At 44.6% G+C, this 19,336-nt stretch overlaps 1 protein-coding gene across 1 annotated transcript in view; it reads left to right on the top strand.

The window, feature by feature from the left end:
- Positions 1 to 3,408: 3,408 nt before the first annotated feature.
- Positions 3,409 to 19,336, top strand: part of LOC126285268 (WSCD family member AGAP003962-like) — a 285,470-nt gene continuing 269,542 nt past the window's right edge. The window contains exons 1-2 of the mRNA XM_049984558.1: positions 3,409 to 3,432; positions 3,986 to 4,219. Of these exons, the coding sequence (XP_049840515.1) occupies positions 3,409 to 3,432; positions 3,986 to 4,219 (258 nt within the window). The remainder of the gene's footprint in view (positions 3,433 to 3,985; positions 4,220 to 19,336) is intronic.

Below are 19,336 nucleotides of genomic sequence, written 5' to 3'. Positions count from 1 at the left end.
TGGTCTTCAGTCCTGAGACTGGTTTGATGCAGCTCTCCATGCTACCCTATCCTGTGGAAGCTTCTTCATCTCCCAGTACTTACTGCAACCTACATCCTTCTGAATCTGATTAGTGTATTAATCTCTTTTTCTCCCTCTACCATTTTTGCCCTCCAATGTTAAATTTGTGATCCATTGATGCCTCAGAACATGTCCTACTAACCGGTCCCTTCTTCTAGTCAAGTTGTGCCACAAACTTCTCTTGTCCCCAATTCTGTTCAATACTTCATCATTAGTTATGCGATCTACCCATCTAATCTTCAGCATTCTTCTGTAGCACCACATTTCGAAAGCTTCTATTCTCTTCATGTCCAAACTATTTATCGTCCATGTTTCACTTTCATACATGGCTACACTCCATACAAATACTTTCAGAAATGACTTCCTGACACTTAAATCTATACCCCATGTTAAGAAATTTCTCTTCTTCAGAAACGCTTTTCTTGCCATTGCCAGTCTACATTTTATATCCTCCCTACTTCGACCATCATCAGTTATTTTGCTCCCCAAATAGCAAACCTCCTTTACTACTCTAAGTGTCTCATTTCCTAATCTAATTCCCTCAGCATCACCCGACTTAATTCGACTACATTCCATTATCCTGGTTTTGCTTTTCTTGATGTTCATCTTATATCCTCCTTTCAAGACACTGTCAATTCCGTTCAACTGCTCTTCGAAGTCCTTTTCTGTCTCTAACAGAATTACAATGTCATCGGCGAACCTCAAAGTTTTTATTTCTTCTCCGTGGATTGTAATACCTACTCCGAATTTGAAATAAGAACACCGTGAATTCATTGTCCCAGAAAGGGGAAACTTTATTGACACATTCCTGGGGTCAGATACATCACATGATCACACTGACAGAACCACAGGCACATACACACAGGCAACAGAGCATGCACAATGTCGGCACTAGTACAGTGTATATCCACCTTTCGCAGCAATGCAGGCTGCTATTCTCCCATGGAGACGATCGTAGAGATGCTGGATGTAGTCCTGTGGAACGGCTTGCCATGCCATTTCCACCTGGCGCCTCAGTTGGACCAGCGTTCGTGCTGGACGTGCAGACCGCATGAGACGACGCTTCATCCAGTACCAAACATGCTCAATTGGGGACAGATCCGGAGATCTGGCTGGCCAGGGTAGTTGACTTACACCTTCTAGAGCACGTTGGGTGGCACGGGATACATGCGGACGTGCATTGTCCTGTTGGAACAGCAAGTTCCCTTGCCGGTCTAGGAATGGTAGAACGATGAGTTCGATGACGGTTTGGATGTACCGTGCACTATTCAGTGTCCCCTCGACGATCACCAGAGGTGTACGGCCAGTGTAGCAGATCGCTCCCCACACCATGATGCCAGGTGTTGGCCCTGTGTGCCTCGGTCGTATGCAGTCCTGATTGTGGCGCTCACCTGCACGGCGCCAAACACGCATACGACCATCATTGGCACCAACGCAGAAGCGACTCTCATCGCTGAAGACGACACGTCTCCATTCGTCCCTCCATTCACGCCTATCGCGACACCACTGGAGGCGGGTTGCACGATGTTGGGGCGTGAGCGGAAGACGGCCTAACGGTGTGCGGGAGCGTAGCCCAGCTTCATGGAGACGGTTGCGAATGGTCCTCGCCGAAACCCCAGGAGCAACAGTGTCCCTAATTTGCTGGGAAGTGGCGGTGCGGTCCCCTACGGCATTGCGTAGGATCCTACGGTCGTGGCGTGCATCCGTGCGTCGCTGCGGTCCGGTCCCAGGTCGACGGGCACGTGCACCACCCGCCGACCACTGGCGACAACATCGATGTACTGTGGAGACCTCACCCCCCACGTGTTGAGCAATTCGGCGGTACGTCCACCCGGCCTCCCGCATGCCCACTATACGTCCTCGCTCAAAGTCCGTCAACTGCACATACGGTTCACGTCCACGCTGTCGCGGCATCCTACCAGTGTTGAAGACTGCGATGGAGCTCCGTATGCCACGGCAAACTGACACTGACACTGACGGCGGCGGTGCACAAATGCTGCGCAGCTAGCGCCATTCGACGGCCAACACCGCGGTTCCTGGTGTGTCCGCTGTGCCGTTCGTGTTATCATTGCTTGTACAGCCCTCTCGCAGTGTCAGGAGCATGTATGTTGGGTCTGACACACCGGTGTCAATGTGTTCTTTTTTCCATTTCCAGGAGTGTATTACAGTTTGGCTCTAGAAGGATTCCTCGTCTGAGAATGATATTTGTTCATTCATTCATCAAATAGTACAAGCTGCAAATAATAATACATAGAAAGTTGGTGTTTTTTGTGATCCTCCCAAGACATTTGATAGCGTAGTTCATGTTATTCGCTTAGAAAAACTCAAGGTTTATGGAACTAATGGCGTTACACACAGAGATGATTTGAATCATACTTCACAAACAGAATGCAAAAGATTGTGCTGAATAATTCCTACAACGTCGAAAAGGTAGAAAATTTTAGTGACTGGGGAGAAATCTCAAAGTGAGTGCCACAGGGTCCAATTGTGGGTCCGCTCCTGTTCCTTATATATGTGAATGACCTTCCACTTAACATTGGTACATTTTTGCACATGATACTGACGTTATAACGAATCCCTTAGAGAAAAAGCAACAGAGAGATGGTCAATAATATTTTCCAAAAATTATAAAGTTGTTATCACAACACGGACTCTTTCCAAATTTTGAAAAACGCAATGTGTTCATTTCCGTACAACAAATACATCACACCAACAGTTGATGCAGCACATGAGGAAAAGTAGGTAAATGGGGCACAATGCTCCAACTTTTTCGTCGTAGATATTGATAAAAACATGAACTGGAAAAAGCACATTACTGAGCTTCGCAAACGCTTAAATTCAACTACTTTTACTCCTAGTATAATTGCTAATTTTGGAAACAAAAGGATCAGTCCTGTAACATATTTTTTATATTATCAGTTAATTATGTCTTATGGAATAAATTTCTGGGTTACGCATCGTTTAGAAAAAAGTGTTGACTGCACGGAAGCGAGAAGTAAAAATAAATTGTTGTGTTCACCCACGGAAGTCATGTAGGAACTGCTCAAGGATTTTGGCGTCTTAACTGCGTCGCCACGATACATATATTCGCCAATGAAATTCGTCATAAATAATCCATCACAATTTAAAAAGCACAGTGATGTCCATACCTACAGCACTAGAGGAAAAAATGACCTGTTTTGCCCATTATTAAATATTCAGTCGTTCAGAAAGGAGTTGAGTTTGTAGCACCAACCATTTTTTATCATTTGTCAAATTACATAAAATATCTGACATGTAGCAAAGCTATTTTTAGCTAACTAATTTTTATCTTCTGGTAAAGGGACATAATGTTTAGTCGTAACCGAAATGAATGACACAGAACGAAATAATGTCTGTGATAACCTCGATACCGACGGCACGTTAAGACCTAATATTCCTTCCTTCAGAATCAAAATATTGCTACAAGTGTCAACACGTCCTCCTGATACTAAACCCCGAAGAGAAATAAATAACACTACACAATCTGAAATGTTTCTCAACAGGAATACTGATTTTGTTCTCTCTGGAAAAACTTTCACATTTTTTACTCCACCAAATGGAAGCGGGCAAATTTGGATGACTCGTGAATGAAGTTTAACCATTAAAGTAAACTGAAGATTAGCATCCAGTCACCAGACACGTTTAAGAAAAGGTTACGAGGTAATTTTGTCCTGCAATGTTATTGGAGGTGCCTTTCCCCTTTCTTCTCGCAAAACACTCTGCATATCTTGCCTGTTTCTCTCAGAAACCAGGTGAGGGAAGCGTAGAGTACCTAAAACGCTACCTCGGCAGAGTTTTCGGGCAACGTTTAGCAACCTGAAGCGAGTCATTAATTAACCCGTCACGCTCCGTTCTGGGTAATGAACGCGCGTCGTAATTAACGCCGAGTTTCGGCGTTCGTCAGAGGGGCTCTTGTTACATTGTTGCGCTGCTGACAGAGTGCTACATCGCAGATACGAGCGAACACGCCAGAGTCCTCACTGCACGCGAACTGCGCTGTCTGCCGCGAGAAACCTCTTTGCTCGTATTTGTTTACTCCATCCGCGGACTTCAGCTGTTTTCAGTTTTCACAAAGTTACACTTATCACGGGCACATGGACTGCGTGGAATAATCGGGTGGCTTTTCGTACGAAAGCAGGTTAGTGAACTGCGAACTTTAGGAGCTAATTTACAATCGATATACTATTTCATTTATGCTCGGAGGTGGAGAGGAAATGGCGATACTAGCAGTGGACTTTGACGGGAGACCAAGTGAGCACACGACACACGAGTGTTTGACAAGAACTTTAACTATTTCTCAAAGAGAAACCAAATCGAGTGTGGGCAAGCTGGAGCGGAAACTACGAAACACAGTACGAACTTAACAAAAAATAGTATCTAAAAGAAAGTGAAGCGAGTATTGGAAAAACATTTTAGCTATGTAATTCAAATGGGAACTGCGTTACTTGGTTACGAATGTACCAGTAGTAAAGCGAAAGGATTATGTCACAATGACTTAAACTGTTTGTCGAAAAGAACACGAACTGGGTGCCACAGAAAGAAGTTTTACAGTGAAAGTGGATGCCTCGGTGCACAGTAGGAGTTTGAAATATTTATCGTAGAAAAAAAAGACTGATATAAAGACCAAATATTGTAAATATTTCCGAAGCAGAAGAGACAGTATTTTGTTTCTTATATACAACAGAGATTAAAAACATGTCTCGAAACCATCGAAAGATGACGGTAAAGAGCACTATACAGAAATGCAATAAAAATGTGCAAAATTGAGGTGGCAGCAGCTATTATTACTGCAACACTGGTGAAAGACTGCGTTTAGTATCGCAAATTCCTCTTGATGCACGCTTTTTAATACGAAGTGCAATATCGCGGAGGGTTTTTTAATTCATTGTGTGATCGCAGTGTTGACAGAGGAAACGGATGCAGACCGAATCCTAATTTTTGTTCATTTTAAATATGAACAAAATAAAGTGTGCCGCTATAAATGATGGTCAAGAGATTGCGAAAACATTGAAAATGGCGTAACTGCGATACAAGTCCATAAGTCTATTATAATTATTTTTATTTCTCACATTGTTGTTTTTTCTCACATTTTTGTGTTCTAAAGGTTACTACCACCTTCCTGAACAGTAGTCCTGGTGACGTACGAGGTTCTGCAATATTTTACGATATAATGTATCTCGTATTTCACAGTCAAACTACGTCCTGGCGTTCTAGATAGGTCTCTCATGTCATAAGGTCTTTTTCCCAGGACGCAAATGGTGGCATCATTTTTAACATTAACGCTCATCTAACCTCGACGCTCAGATCCTTATATTTAAATTATTTCGCAGCAGTCTTATCATTAATATTTCCATCACAGGACTGGGACGTGGGTGACGGAGCTCGATATTTAGTATTTTTGGCGTACAACAATGCCAGGCTTGTTACCTGTGCTACAATTCGGTCGGTAAATACGTATTTGTTAACAGTGCAGTATAGGTTTACGTCCAGCCAGGGTGATCGCTTCAAGGGTGTGGTCGTTATCATTTGTCGTAGGGATCTGCTATTCCTAGAGCCCTACATATTTGCCGGTGAAGGCATTCATTGTTCACAAAGACACGATAGCCAGATTACGTGAGGTCCGCGGTCTCAAATGTGAACTCCACAAATTTGAGGTCTATCGTTTTGATGGTTTCCATTGTTACTTCGTCTACACTGTGCAACCACTGACTCAACTCCCGTTTTTCCTCCTATAGGGCACTTACGCGTCTGAGTTCTCCATCAGGTTTAGGTATAGACCATACAGATATTTGCATCGCCAGGCTATTTTAGTTTATTCTGAGTCTCAGTTCTGAAGTCGCATAGCAGAAGTCAGCTCATCAGTACTGTGAGAACTTTCTAACAACCTTCTTAGCCTGGGAAACAATTCTTCTGTTTTCATTTGCCATCCCAGCCTCCTATGTTCTGTCAACTGGTCCTTTTTTTACTCAAGCTATGCCACATACTTTTTTTCACGTTTCGATTCACTAACTCCTCGTTGCTTGTCTACTTTGGCCTTCCAACTTCAGCGTTCTCCTGCAGTATCATACACTAAAGCGCCAAGGAAACTGGCACAGGCATGCGTATTCAAATACAGAGATATGGCCGGCCGGAGTGGCCGTGCGGTTCTAGGCTCTACAGTCTGGAACCGAGCAACCGTACGGTCGCAGGTTCGAATCCCGCCTCGGGGATGGATGTGTGTGATGTCCTTAGCTTAATTAGGTTTAATTAGTTCTGAGTTATAGGCGACTGATTACCTCAGAAGTTAAGTAGCATAGTGCTCAGAACCATTTGAACCATTTGAACAGAGATATGTTAATAGGCAGAAAGCAGAGCTGCGGTCGGCAACGCCTATACAACGCAACGAGTGTCTGTGGCAGTTGTTAGATCGGTTACTGCTGCTACAATGGTAAGTTATCAAAATTTAAGTGAGTTTCAACGTGATGTTATATTCGGCGCACGAGCGATGGGACACAACATCTCCGAGGTTCGATGAAGTGGGGATTTTCCCTTACGACCATTTCACGAGTGTACGTTGAATATCTGGAATCCAGCAAAACTTCAAATCTCCGACATCGCTGCGGACAGAAAAAGATCCTGCAAGAACGGGACCAACTGCGACTGAAGAGAATCGTTCAACGTGACAGAAGTGCAACTCTTACGCAAAGTAAGATTTCAATGCTGAACCATCAACAAGTGTCAGCGTGCGGACCATTCAACGAAACATCATCGATATGTGCTCTTGATGACTGCACCACAAAGCTTTACACCTCGCCTGGGCCCTTCAACACCGACATTTCACTGTTGATGACTGGAAACATGTTGCCTGGTCGGACGAGTCTCGTTTGTATCGAGCGGATAGACGTGTACAGTTATGGAGGCAACCTCATGAATCTATGGATCCGACATGTCAGCAGAGGACTATTCAAACTAGTGAAGGCTCTGTAATGGTGTGGTGCGTGTGCAGTTGGAGTGATATGGGACGCCTGATAACGTCTAGGTACGACTCTGACGAGTGTCATGTACAGTCTTCCGAGATGTTCACTTAAGATGGCCAACAAAACTGATCCCCCTTACAACTCAAAGTCCGGCCATCTGCACAATCTGGCAACACTGTAAGATGTGGAATAGTTAGGAGGAAGTGTTGTCCACTTTCGAGATGTTCTCGGAGCGTGTGAGTCCGTGGTCTAGTGGTAATCGTCGTGCATCCTAAACTTATAGTCACCTGTTCGCGTCCAACTGTTTTTTTTTCTTTTCTTTTTTTTTACCGCATTTCGGGCCTCGTCTAAAGTTGTAAGTCTGATTGAGCATCGAAGATAATTCGCTTCATATTCTACCCACCAGCAGTAACAAGTATTCCAGAAACAATTCCGCAGGACAGCTCGTGGCTGCGTCGCGATCATAACAGCTTGACCCTCGAGCGTTTCGTCGCGCTGCAGCGGCTTCCGGCCACCGGCCAGACGCCACCCGCCAACTGAAATCCGGCGCCGCCCACGTGAAAGCAGTGCGACGCTGTCAGTGTATGTATAAACTGTCATTTTCGAATTTGAAGTTGTAGTTGTCATCTTGCCTACTTGAAAATCATTAACTACGGTTAAGCATTGTAAAACTGAGTTGCAAGTGGAAAAAGGTGTAACATCTGCAACACAATATTTACATTTGGTATAACAGAGGGTTGAATGAAGAGGAGGTCTATATAAAGATTTGAACTGTGTGTGGAGTGAGTGCTTTTGGCAAAAATACGCCAATAAAAGATATTCTTGTTTCAACATAGATCGTTCTGGCATCGATGATTTTCTACTTTAAGGAATTCTCAACTAGTGATATGTGTGATAGATTACCATTTTGCCGTCATGCGACATTTGCATTCAACAGGCAAAGTTCAGAAGTAGGAATACTGCATGCTCTAATTCGCAACAACAAAAATCAACGGACTGACCATTATTGAACGTCACCAGGTCGCCCATTGAGCATTCCTATGCAGTACTGTTAGTGGTGACGTGTTATGATGCATTTATCGTTAACTTCCTAAGAAGAAATGAAAGGCTGAGCTTCATCAAAAGACGTAAGCTCGAGCAAAGAGTAGTGTGAACATAATATTTTACATCTGATAGTTCCAAAAGTGTGTTTTGGGCTACGAATTCTGCCACAAGGGGTTTGTGCATCACAACTGGAATTTGCTGCCAACAACTGAGACACCTTTCGCTCGCACTGTACGAAAATGGAGCAACAAAACTACATCACCTGTGTTACTGCATGATAGCGCACTCTGTAGATTTGAGAAACAAAACTATCCAGGAGATTGATAGAAAAGTCGTCTCTCAGGCACTTGTATTGATAGAGAAGTCCTCTCTCAAGCACTTGCCCCTTTGGTCATATATTCGGAAAATTTTACCTTTCCCGCTCTTGATCGATCAACCGTCAAGGCAATTCATTTCTAGACAAATATATTCTTCAAACTACACTGGTTTAATGACATCGTTTGAACCAGTATGTTTCTACGGGCGTAGAATTTGTAAACTACTTAAGCACTGAAACGTCCTGGCAGATTAAAACTGCGTGCTGGACCGAGACTCGAACTCGGGACCTTTGCCTTTCGCGGGCAAGTGCTCTACCAACTGAGCTACCGAAGCACGACTCACGCCCGGTACTCACAGCTTTACTTCTGCCAGTACCTCGTCTCCTACCTTCCAAACTTTACAGAAGCTCTCCTGCGAACCTTGCAGAACTAGCACTCCTGAAAGAAAGGATATTGTGGAGACATGGGTTAGCCACAGCCTGGGGGATGATTCCAGAATGAGATTTTCACTCTGCAGCGGAGTGTGCGCTGGTGTGAAACTTCCTGGCAGATTAAGACTGTGTGCCGAACCGAGACTTTGTCTGGCACACAGTTTTAATCTGCCAGGAAGTTTCATATCAGCGCACACTCCGCTGCAGAGTGAAAATCTCATCCTGCGTACTTAAGCATTGTCAGATTGCTGACTAATTTCTCCTTGATGATTTCTGTTGCGTTTAGTAAACTAATGGAAAATGCAAATAAAATATTCACTGTACTAATACAAATTAAATTCAGCTTACGACAGATATATTACGACGGCAGTCTATCTTAATAAAGTATTAAGTATCTGTAAGACGATTGAGCCTATTTTAACACGAATTGGTAGGATATTACCGACTTTTGACTTCGAAAAGCTCTGCATTTACTTCATTTCCTGTATCATTCGCAAGTATTAGGAAAGTGTGACAGTTGATAGATAAAATTATGTATTCACAACAACAACAAATATGTCGGCAGAAAACAAAAGTGTCATTACGTATTTGGCAGTAGTGTAAGGTTTTCGCTCAGACACTAAGGGTTACTGAAAGTAGCAAGACGAGTTTTGCTCTAGCGCTGTCTTACGATTCCCACATCGAATTTGTATCCGCCTGATTGTAGCTCTGCTACAACAGAATTAAAAATGTGGCTTTCAGCGAGTCTCGAAAGAAGAACAGACGCAGTGTGTACTTGACATGCAAGAACGTTACCTAGGAGCTAGCGCACAGGTGCGGTGTCCTCGACGTACTTAGTGGCTGAGTAGTCGCTGTGGCAGATAAATCGCAACATAAGGGACGAGAGTAGTTGTATTTTCCGCGTGGAACGATTTTCGTTGACTCAAAAGCATTGACTGATATCCTTATGCCACATCTTAAGAGCAAATCACTCACAGCATTCAATTGAAATGACAGATGAAAATGGTTCAAATGGCTCTGAGCACTATGGGACTTGACTTCTGAGGTCATCAGTCCCCTAGAACTTAGAACTGCTTAAACCTAACTAACCTCAGGACGTCACACACATCCATGGCCGAGCTCCCCCAAAGGCCCCACTGCGACCACGTCACGACCTCAGTGACGCGCTGTCCGTAGCTGGCTACTTGCCTCCCTGTCTGACTCCTCGTCTGGACGCACAAAATGGGCTCGCGGTATTCCTTCAACACTTCCGCCAATTTCACCTCTGACTGCGGGCTGCCTTCCACTCTTCCTTTACCGATGAACAACAGTTGTTCCCTCTTCACGAAAACCTGCAACGTTTCGCCTCTTCATAAAATTTTCAATACTTGGAAACTAACACTAATATCGCACTTGTTGGGATTTGCAGTCTGCATGATAATTTTCGACTAACTTTCCGATGATAACAGCGCCGAAATAGGGGAGTTACTCTCGTAATGTCACCAACTGAGAAAAAGAAAATGAGTTTCACTCCTTTTTTTACTGGAGTTCTATTTTCACCTGCTACGTCCCGCTTTAATACTGGTGGCCGATCCCACAACGAACATTTGCAAAAGTTTGGTTGACACTATTAGGCGAGGGGAGGAGATGTAAGCCAAGCTAGCGAAAACTCTGCTGCGCCGGAAGGAAGACATGAGAGAGAGAGAGAGAGAGAGAGAGAGAGAGAGAGAGAGAGAGAGATCGGTAGGGGAGTGGCTTAGGCGCAGAGATCCGCATCTGTCAGCGTTTTCAGCCCCTTTGTCGTTCTTGGCTCCGAGTCGGGAGTGAGGGGTGAGGGGGAAGGAGAGAGGTGTGGGCGATTTGCTTTATGCCAGGGGTCACCGGAAGCGTGGCCAGGACCGGGGAGGACTGCCACCTGTGTGGGCGCCGCCTAAGTTTCTCTCCTCTCCTCTCCCGCTAATGTCGTACAGCGGCTCTGACATCATCACCACCCTGTAACGAGGACGGAACGTACAGTTCGGAGACACCGAGAGTATACAGCTAATTGTAATCCTTTCCAGGTATATTTTTGAATGCCAATCACTCATCTACGACTTATTTTACAAGCTAGATTAAGAAAAGGTAAATCTACGTTTCTAGCATTTGTAGACTTGGAGAAAGCTTGTGACATTGTTGACTGGAATACTCTCTTTCAAATTTTGAAGGGGCAAAATACAGGGAGCGAAAGGTTATTTACAATTTGTACAGAAACCAGATTGCAGTTAGAAGAGTCGAGGGACATGAAAGGGAAGCAGTGGTTGGGAAGGGAGTGAGACAGGGTTGTAGCCTCTCCCCGATGTTGTTCAATATCTATATTGGGCAAGCAGTAAAGGAAACAAAAGAAAAATTCGGAGTAGGTATTAAAATCCATGGAGAAGAAATAAAAGCTTTGAGGTTCGCCGATGACATTGTAATTCTGTCAGAGACAGCAAAGGACTTGGGAGAGCATTTGAACGGAATGGACAGTGTCTCGAAAGGAGGATATAAGTTGAACGCCAACAGACTAAAAATGAGGGTAATGGAATGTAGTCGACTTAAGTCGGGTGATGCTGAGGGAATTAGATTAGCAAATGAGACACTTAGAGTAGTAAAGGAGGTTTGCTATTTGGGGAGCAAAATAACTGATGATGGTCGAAGTAGGGAGGATATAAAATATAGACTGGCAATGGCATGGAAAGCGTTTCTGAAGAAGAGAAATTTGTTAACATGGGGTATAGATTTAAGTGTCAGGAAGTCGTTTCTGAAAGTATTTGTATGGAGTGTAGCTATGTATGAAAGTGAAACATGGACGATAAATAGTTTGTACAAGAAGAGAATAGAAGCTTTCGAAATGTGGTGCTAGAGAAGGATGTTAAAGATTAGATGGGTAGACCACATAACTAATGAGGAGGTATTGAATAGAATTGGGGACAAGAGTAGTTTGTGGCACAACATGATTAGAAGAAGGGTTTGGTCGGTTCATCATGTTCTGAGGCATCAAAGGAGCACCTATTTAATATTCGAGGGCAGCGTGGAGGGTAAAAATCGTAGAGGGAGACCAAGAGATGAATACACTAAGCAGATTCAGAAGGATGTATGCTGCAGTACGTACTGGGAGATGAAGAAGCTTGCACAGGATAGAGTGGCATGGAGAGCTGCATCAAACCAGTCCCAGGACTGAAGACCACAACAACAACAACAATCACACATCATACTGCGTGTGTTTTAAGCTTAGTCAATATAATGAAGCACACCTTTTTTTTAATGTTATTATGCTACTCTGCAAGTTACATTCACGAGCTCTTCAAAATACACAGAAGAGCCAAAGAAATTGGTACACCAGCCTTATACCGTGTAGGGCACCAGCGAGCACGCAGAAGTGCTGCAACACGACGTGGCATGGACTCGAATAATGTCTGAAGTAGTGCTGGAGGGAACAGACACCATGAATCCTGTAGGGCTGTCCATAAATCCGTAAGAGTACGACAGGGTGGAGATCTCTTCTGAACATTACGTTGCAAGGCATCATAGATATGTTCAGTAATATTCATGTCTGGGGAGTTTGGTGATCAGCGGAAATATTTTAATTCAGAAGAGTGTCCTGGAGAAACTCTGTAGCAATTCTTGACGTGTGGGGTGTCACATTGTCCTGTTGAATTTTGTCCCAAGTCCGTCACAGTGCACAATGGATGTGAATGGATGCAGGTGACCAGACAGGATGCTTACGTACTTGTAACATGTCAGAGTCGTGTCTAGACGTATCAGGGGTCCCATATCACTCCAGCTACATAAGCTCCACACCATGACAGATCAAATGGTTCAAATGGCTCTGAGCACTGTGGGACTTAACATCTGAGGTCATCAGTCCCGTAGAACTTGGAGCTACTTAAACCTAACTAACCTAAGGACATCACACACATCCATGCCCGAGGCAGGATTCGAACCTGCGACCGTAGCGGTAACGCGGTTCCAGACTGAAGCGCCTAGAACCGCTTGGCCGACTATTACAGATCCTCCACCAGCTTGAACAGTCCCCTGCTGAAATTGAAGGTCCATGGATTCATGAGTTTGTCTCCATACCCATACATGTCCATTTGCACGATACAATTTGAAACGAGACTCATCCGACCAGGCAAGATGTTTCCAGTCATCAACAGTCCAATGTCTGTGTTGAGTGGCCCAGGCGGAGCATAAAGCTTTGTGTCGTGCAGTCATCCAGGGAACACGAGAGGGCCTTCGGCTCCGAAGGCTCATATCGATGATGTCTCGTCGAATGGTTCGCACGCTGATACTTGTTAATAGTTCAGCATTGAAATCTGCTGCAATTTGCGGAGGGGTTGCGCTGCTGTCACGTCGAAGAATCGTCTTCAGTCATCGTTGGTCCCATTCTTGGCGGGTCTCTTTCCGGCTGCAGCGATGTCGGAAATTTGAATGTTTTACCGGTTTCCTGATATTCACGGTACACTCGTGAAATGCCCACTTCATCGCTATTTCGGAGATGCTGTGTCCCATTGCTCGTGCGCCTACTATACATCTAGATCAAATCCACTTAACTCTTGATAACCTGCCATTGTAGCAGCAGTAACCGATCGAAGAACTACGCCAGACACTTGTTGTGTTATATATGCGTTGCTGACAGTAGCGCTGTGTTCTCCCTGTTTACATATCTCTGTATTTGAATACACATGCCTATATCAGTTTCTTTGGCGTTTGAGTGTAAAAATACGATATTCGTTAATAGACAAGGAAAGTGTGGCGTGTATTACTAGGCTAATACGATTTATTGAAGCTCAGTCAGATGCCTTGGTCCTGACTTTTGGACAGTTACAAGACTGTAAGTTCGTCTAAAAATTTGTATCAATTGGCTCGTAGAACAAAACAAAACACGTTTTGCACATCCAGTACCCCTATCTCCGTGTTGTTTCCACTAGATTAGCGTTAGAAACGCTGGCGGCAGAACTGCTGTCTCCCCTGCCTTAGCGACGTCAGGTAAAATTAATGATATGATATTTCCATGAATTTCCACTAGCTCTGCTTCAATATGTTCACAGAAATGTGGTTCCCTTTCTGTTCCGTGTGGAGATTAGGAGATCCTGACAACGCGGTATCGTGTTCCTCAATTGACGCGAACCTTTGCAGCGCCGGCCATCGTCATGTGCTCCGTTCGACGGGCAGAAGGCGGAAGCCGCTCGATCCAGACCGTCGTCGCTTTTTTTCCGTGAATTCTCTGTTTTACGTCAAAGTGGAGTGATCGATAGTCTTCGTGTTGTCTTTCCGCCACTTTGGTTATTTGAAGAAAGAACTGAATTTGTTAGTTGCTGACGTCACAGAGGAAGTCAAGGTGGTGCTCGTAGTGCTGGTTGTGGTATTGATCCGTGGCTCACTTCCACAGGGGCAGTTGTCACGTCATGGTGTTACAACTTAAGAACAGCAACAGTAACGTCGCTCATGTATAACAAGCGTTTGCATAGACACAGGTCGAGCTTGACAAAGATGGGACAGGAAGCCGGCCTTGGCTTTGTATTAGGCACCATCCCGGAGTCTGCGTGCAGTAATCGTGGAAAGCCCTGGAAGACCGGACCAAGACCAGAGCAGCTATCGTCCCGGATAGGCCTGTCTAAAACTGTGCCACGTCCTTGGGTCTGTCTCTACTGTACAACACTCTTTTGTAAAGAAGTTACTTAATAGTGTAAAAAGGCAAGTACCGCAATGTCCACTGATTATCCACTGGTCACGCTACACAGACGTTTCACACATTACTCTACACTGTCACAGTAGACAGATCAGGACCACAGCGACGCCGCTTGCTTTCCTTTTTGTATGCCACAATTTCCCATTTTCTTTCCAGAAAAATCGAGGCATCATCCCAGCATAGTGAATGAGGTATTGACCTCAGGAAGAGTCTAAGTTGTTACTATTATACATTGTCGACAACTGGCAGTGAGGTTTTCCAAAGAAGAAAACGGAAAGAAGAACATTACATTGCGAAAATGGTGTGTGAAGTGATAGAGATGTTTCATTTTTACTATTTTCTTGTGGTGCATTTCTTATCGACCCCCTGTGTAAAGTAAGTGGCTGTTCAAAAAGTTAATCTCAAACAGCCCAGCTTTTTGAAATTTTGCTGCGTGTTCTCCACTACAACATAAATTTAATGTGGGTCCTTTATATCGCTAAACAGGTTAGTAAAAGCCTTTTTTAATGATACACTAGCTTCGCCCTCGGTCATTCGTTTCTGATCCAAAGCTAGAATGGAACATCGTTTTTCGAGCGCCGGGTCCTGCAAATGGGTCTTCTTTGAAATGAATACAGACAGAAAACGAAACTCCTCGTAGAGGTACGTGAAACAGTCTCCACCTTTGAGTAAAGCCTTGACAGACAGTTGTATTAGGTCTAATTTAATATGTAGAGAACCGGTGCTGATGGATTTTTCCTCGAACCCACTAAATTCTAAAGAAGAAAAACCTGAACGGTTGTCATAGTAGCTACAAGTGTAACCGCAGTCACCAAAATTTCAGCTTCATGTTATTATTAATTGAAATAGTGTATGAGATATACACTGCCTCACAAGGAAACTGTAGCAGCCAGTGGACATGGTCAGTTGTCAGTCTGCCTTCGTACACGTACCGAACATCAGCGGCAATACGAGTGATTCATGCTGCAAACTTCTATGACAGGTGGAGGGATCACCAGAGTAAGTTAGTGATGTTCGGTTTTTGCGTTTTATGTTGTTACCAGGCCTGGTAGCGTCAGAAGACGCGCGAACATCTTGAGATCTTGAGTGAGGACAGCGTTCTGAGTACGTGACACATCTTGAAAGGGGCCCCATTCTGCATCTCCGTCTAACATTCTGCGTGGTGTCTGTTTGTTCTATATCGTGTCTCCCTACCACTTCCACGCAACGACGCTGTGAACGTGTTTTTTAGGGAATTGACTAGCTTGAACCTGCGACCTGTTGCTGGTAAGGAGACGCCAGACCACACATGACATGTAGAATTCAGAAGAGTTCAGTGAGACTAGCGATGATATAACCAAATACTTAATGATCTCAGCGTCAGCTCCACTGCACTACCTGTAAAAGAATCTTAATACTAACTAAATTTAGTGGAAGGGTTCAAGGCTTTCCTATTTTTAGTTAGCTGGTAAAATAACGTCGAAAAAGCAGTTAAGTTTATCATTGGAAATTTTATTCTACTCACAAAACATTGTTTATAAATTGCACTATTGATAAAAGGAGATGTGTTTTAATACAGGATTGTAAAAACCAACTGCGTTCAACAAAAATGTGAACGAATATTCCCTGAATGGGTTTCCAAGTTCTACGATCGATCGAAGGATGACCTATGCCATATCACATCTATAATCTAGGTTTAAATTAAGTTTCATAAAAGAGAAAACTATCAAAATGGTCTACAGTGACCCTCAATTATCTTCAATTACTTATTTAACTTGTCATAAATTACAGTGGCTGATGTGTCTTCTCAATAATTATATAACAGAAAAATCATCATGATTACGATTTTTACTTCAAGTAGCAAATGTGAATACCACTAAGTTTAATTGACGATCGACACTAGTATTGCGTAAAAAGGGGATGTAGCAGATGAGACTTCTGCAGTTCTGAGTGAGGCTTTACGCGCTGTTATACGGCATCGCGTGCGTTCATTACCTTGTCGGTGATTAGGCAGCGTCAGGGGCGGCGGGCAGTGAAGCTCCACACACCTCGCCGTCTCGGTAGCAACTCTCACGAACTTCTCTTTACTACAGTTTACTGAAACGGGTTTAAGAGAAAGGTATCTGCATGTGTTTTCAACTGACCAATCAGGGTCTCAACGTTAACCTTACGCACTGACTACAAAAATTCTGTCTATCCAATGGTGGGGCTATGTTTTTAATGTTTGCTACGTAAAAGAGACGCGTATAGTCTCACGCAAAAACTTGCAGCTCGTGTGGCCCTTTTAGTGTTATCGCAAGATCTATACTGTTCTTCTGGAGGGCTCTATCTTATAACATGGGCTGGGGGGTGGTCTTGGCGATTGGCCGGCGACGTGTGAGTCCGTCCCTTATCGTAGGGCCCCCTAGCCTACACGGCTCTGCTCTCGGCGTCTGTTCTCGTTTCTTCCCTCGGAACTGCGTCTGTTTCACGGTGGGAAGGTATGACATGCATTTAGGCATTCTTGTGTTAGTCTGTGGTATTCCATTTGCTCACTCGTTGAACGTATCACTTTCGTTAATTTAATGTCAGGATTTATTCGGAGCTATGTGACATACTGGCGGATTTTCAGGGTTTTCATGGAAGGTGTTGGGTTTGCCTGACACCTTACATCCGCTTGGCTGGCTGATCGAGTTGTGCAATATTGAGATTTATGGGGCTTTCACATGTGACAGTGGCCCGCTGTTGAACTACGTGGGGGATGTGAGGGCAGGCACGCTTGTCCTCTGGGCTCCTGTCTGCGACATCTGAATACTATGGGCACGGATTGCAGTACTGTGCATCGGGCGCACCGTCACCCCTTTACAATTGCGCTTGCTGTCCGAGAGTGGACTCCCTGCAACGTTCTGCGGCGTCATGTACCACTGGTGGGATAGCGGCAGCAGCCGCGCCAGGGAGATGTCGTGCCGCGTGTAGGCTGCCGTCAACTTCAGCACCACAACACAGTGGTGCCACGGACTGCTGGTGAAGGGCGTCGCGCTCTGTCTGGCGACGACTCGCGGCTCTCCACTGCCACCTGGCCAGAGGTCCCAGCCTCCCAACATTTTGGAGAGTCACAACAGTGCGGTGTGGTGAACCGTCAGGTGTGACGCCGACTCACTACAAGTAGTGACTGAGGGAGCAGTGACGGCACAACGGTACGTCACGGACATTCTGCTCCTCGTGTGTTCCCATCCACGTGACAGTATAGAGGTGCATTTTTTCAACAGGACAATGCCCTTCCACATACGGCACGTTTCTCTGTGAACTGTCAACAGGACAGTGCCATTCCACACGTTTCTCTGTGAACTGTCTGCCACGTGGCCGGCATCTACATCTACATCTACATCTACATCTACATATATACTCCGCTAGCCACCGAGCGGTGTGTGGCGGAGGGCACAATTCGCGCCAAAGTCATATTTCCCTCCCTCTGTTCCACTCGTGGATCGCGCAAGGGAGAAACGACTCTCTGAACGCCTCAGTACGAGCTCCAATTTCCCTTATCTTTGAATGATCATCATTACGCCATTTGAAAGTTGGTTCTTGTTGTTGTGGCCTTCAGTCCTGAGACTGGTTTGATGCAGCTCTCCATGCCACTCTATCCTGTGCAAGCTTCTTCATCTCCCACTACTTACTGCAGTCTACATCCTTCTGAATCTGCTTAGTGAATTCATCTCTTGGTCTCCCTCTACGATTTTTACCCTCCACACTGCCCTCCAGTACTAAATTGGAGATCCCTTGATACCTCAGAACATGTCCTACCGACAGGTAGTCTGGTCAAGTTGTGCCACAAACCCCTCTTCTCTCTTCTCCCCAATTCTATGCAATACCTCCTCATTAGTTATCTCATCTATCCATCTAATCTTCAGCATTCTTCTGTAACACCACATTTCGAAACCCTCTGTTCTCTTCTTGTCTAAACTATTTATCGTCCACGTTCCACTTCCATACATGGCTACACTCCATACAAATATTTTCAGAAATGACTTTCTGACACTTAAATCTATACTCTATGTTAACAAATTTCTCTTCTTCAGAAACGCTTTCCTTGGCATCACTAGTCTACATTTTATATCTTCTCTACTTCGACAATCATCAGTTATTTTGCTCCACAAATAGCAAAATCCCTTTACTACTCTAAGTGTCTTATTTCCTAATCTAATTCCCTCAGCATCACCCAACTTAATTCCACTACAGTCCATTATCCTGGTTTTGCTTTTGTTGATGTTCATCTTATAACCTCCGTCCATTCCGTTCAACTGCTCTTCTAAGTTGGTTATAATAATATATGCTCTACATCCTCGGCGAAGAGCGGATTTCGGAATTTAGTGAGCAGCTTGTTCTGTTTAGCGCGTCGTCTATCTGCAAGTGTGTCCCACTTCAAACTTTCTATGAGATTTGTAACGCTATCGCGATGGCTAAATGCACCAGTCACGAATCTTGCAGCTCTTCTTTGGACCTTCTCAATCTCTTGAGTCAGACCCAACTGGTGAGAGTCCCCTACAGACGAACAGTACTCCAAGACTGGACGAACTAACGCATTGAAAGCTATTTCCTTTGTTGAAGGACTGGATCGCTTCAGGATTCTACCAATAAACCGCAATCTAGAGTTCGCCTTACACGTTACAGCACGATCACCAGACAGGTTATGTGAGGGAGCTCCTCCTACGTCTGTCCCACTACTATTATCCAGGATATGAAGGACCGGCTACAACAGTTGTGGGCCAGCGTGCCTCGGAAGAAGGTCCGACAACTTTATAACAGCCTTCCCGACCCAGTCAGCGGATGCACCCTGGAGAGAAGGGCTGCAACGCCATA

Source organism: Schistocerca gregaria, chromosome 8, assembly GCF_023897955.1.
Source record: "Schistocerca gregaria isolate iqSchGreg1 chromosome 8, iqSchGreg1.2, whole genome shotgun sequence".
Taxonomy (NCBI): Eukaryota; Metazoa; Arthropoda; class Insecta; order Orthoptera; family Acrididae; genus Schistocerca; species Schistocerca gregaria.
This window is presented reverse-complemented; position numbering and strand designations above follow the sequence as displayed.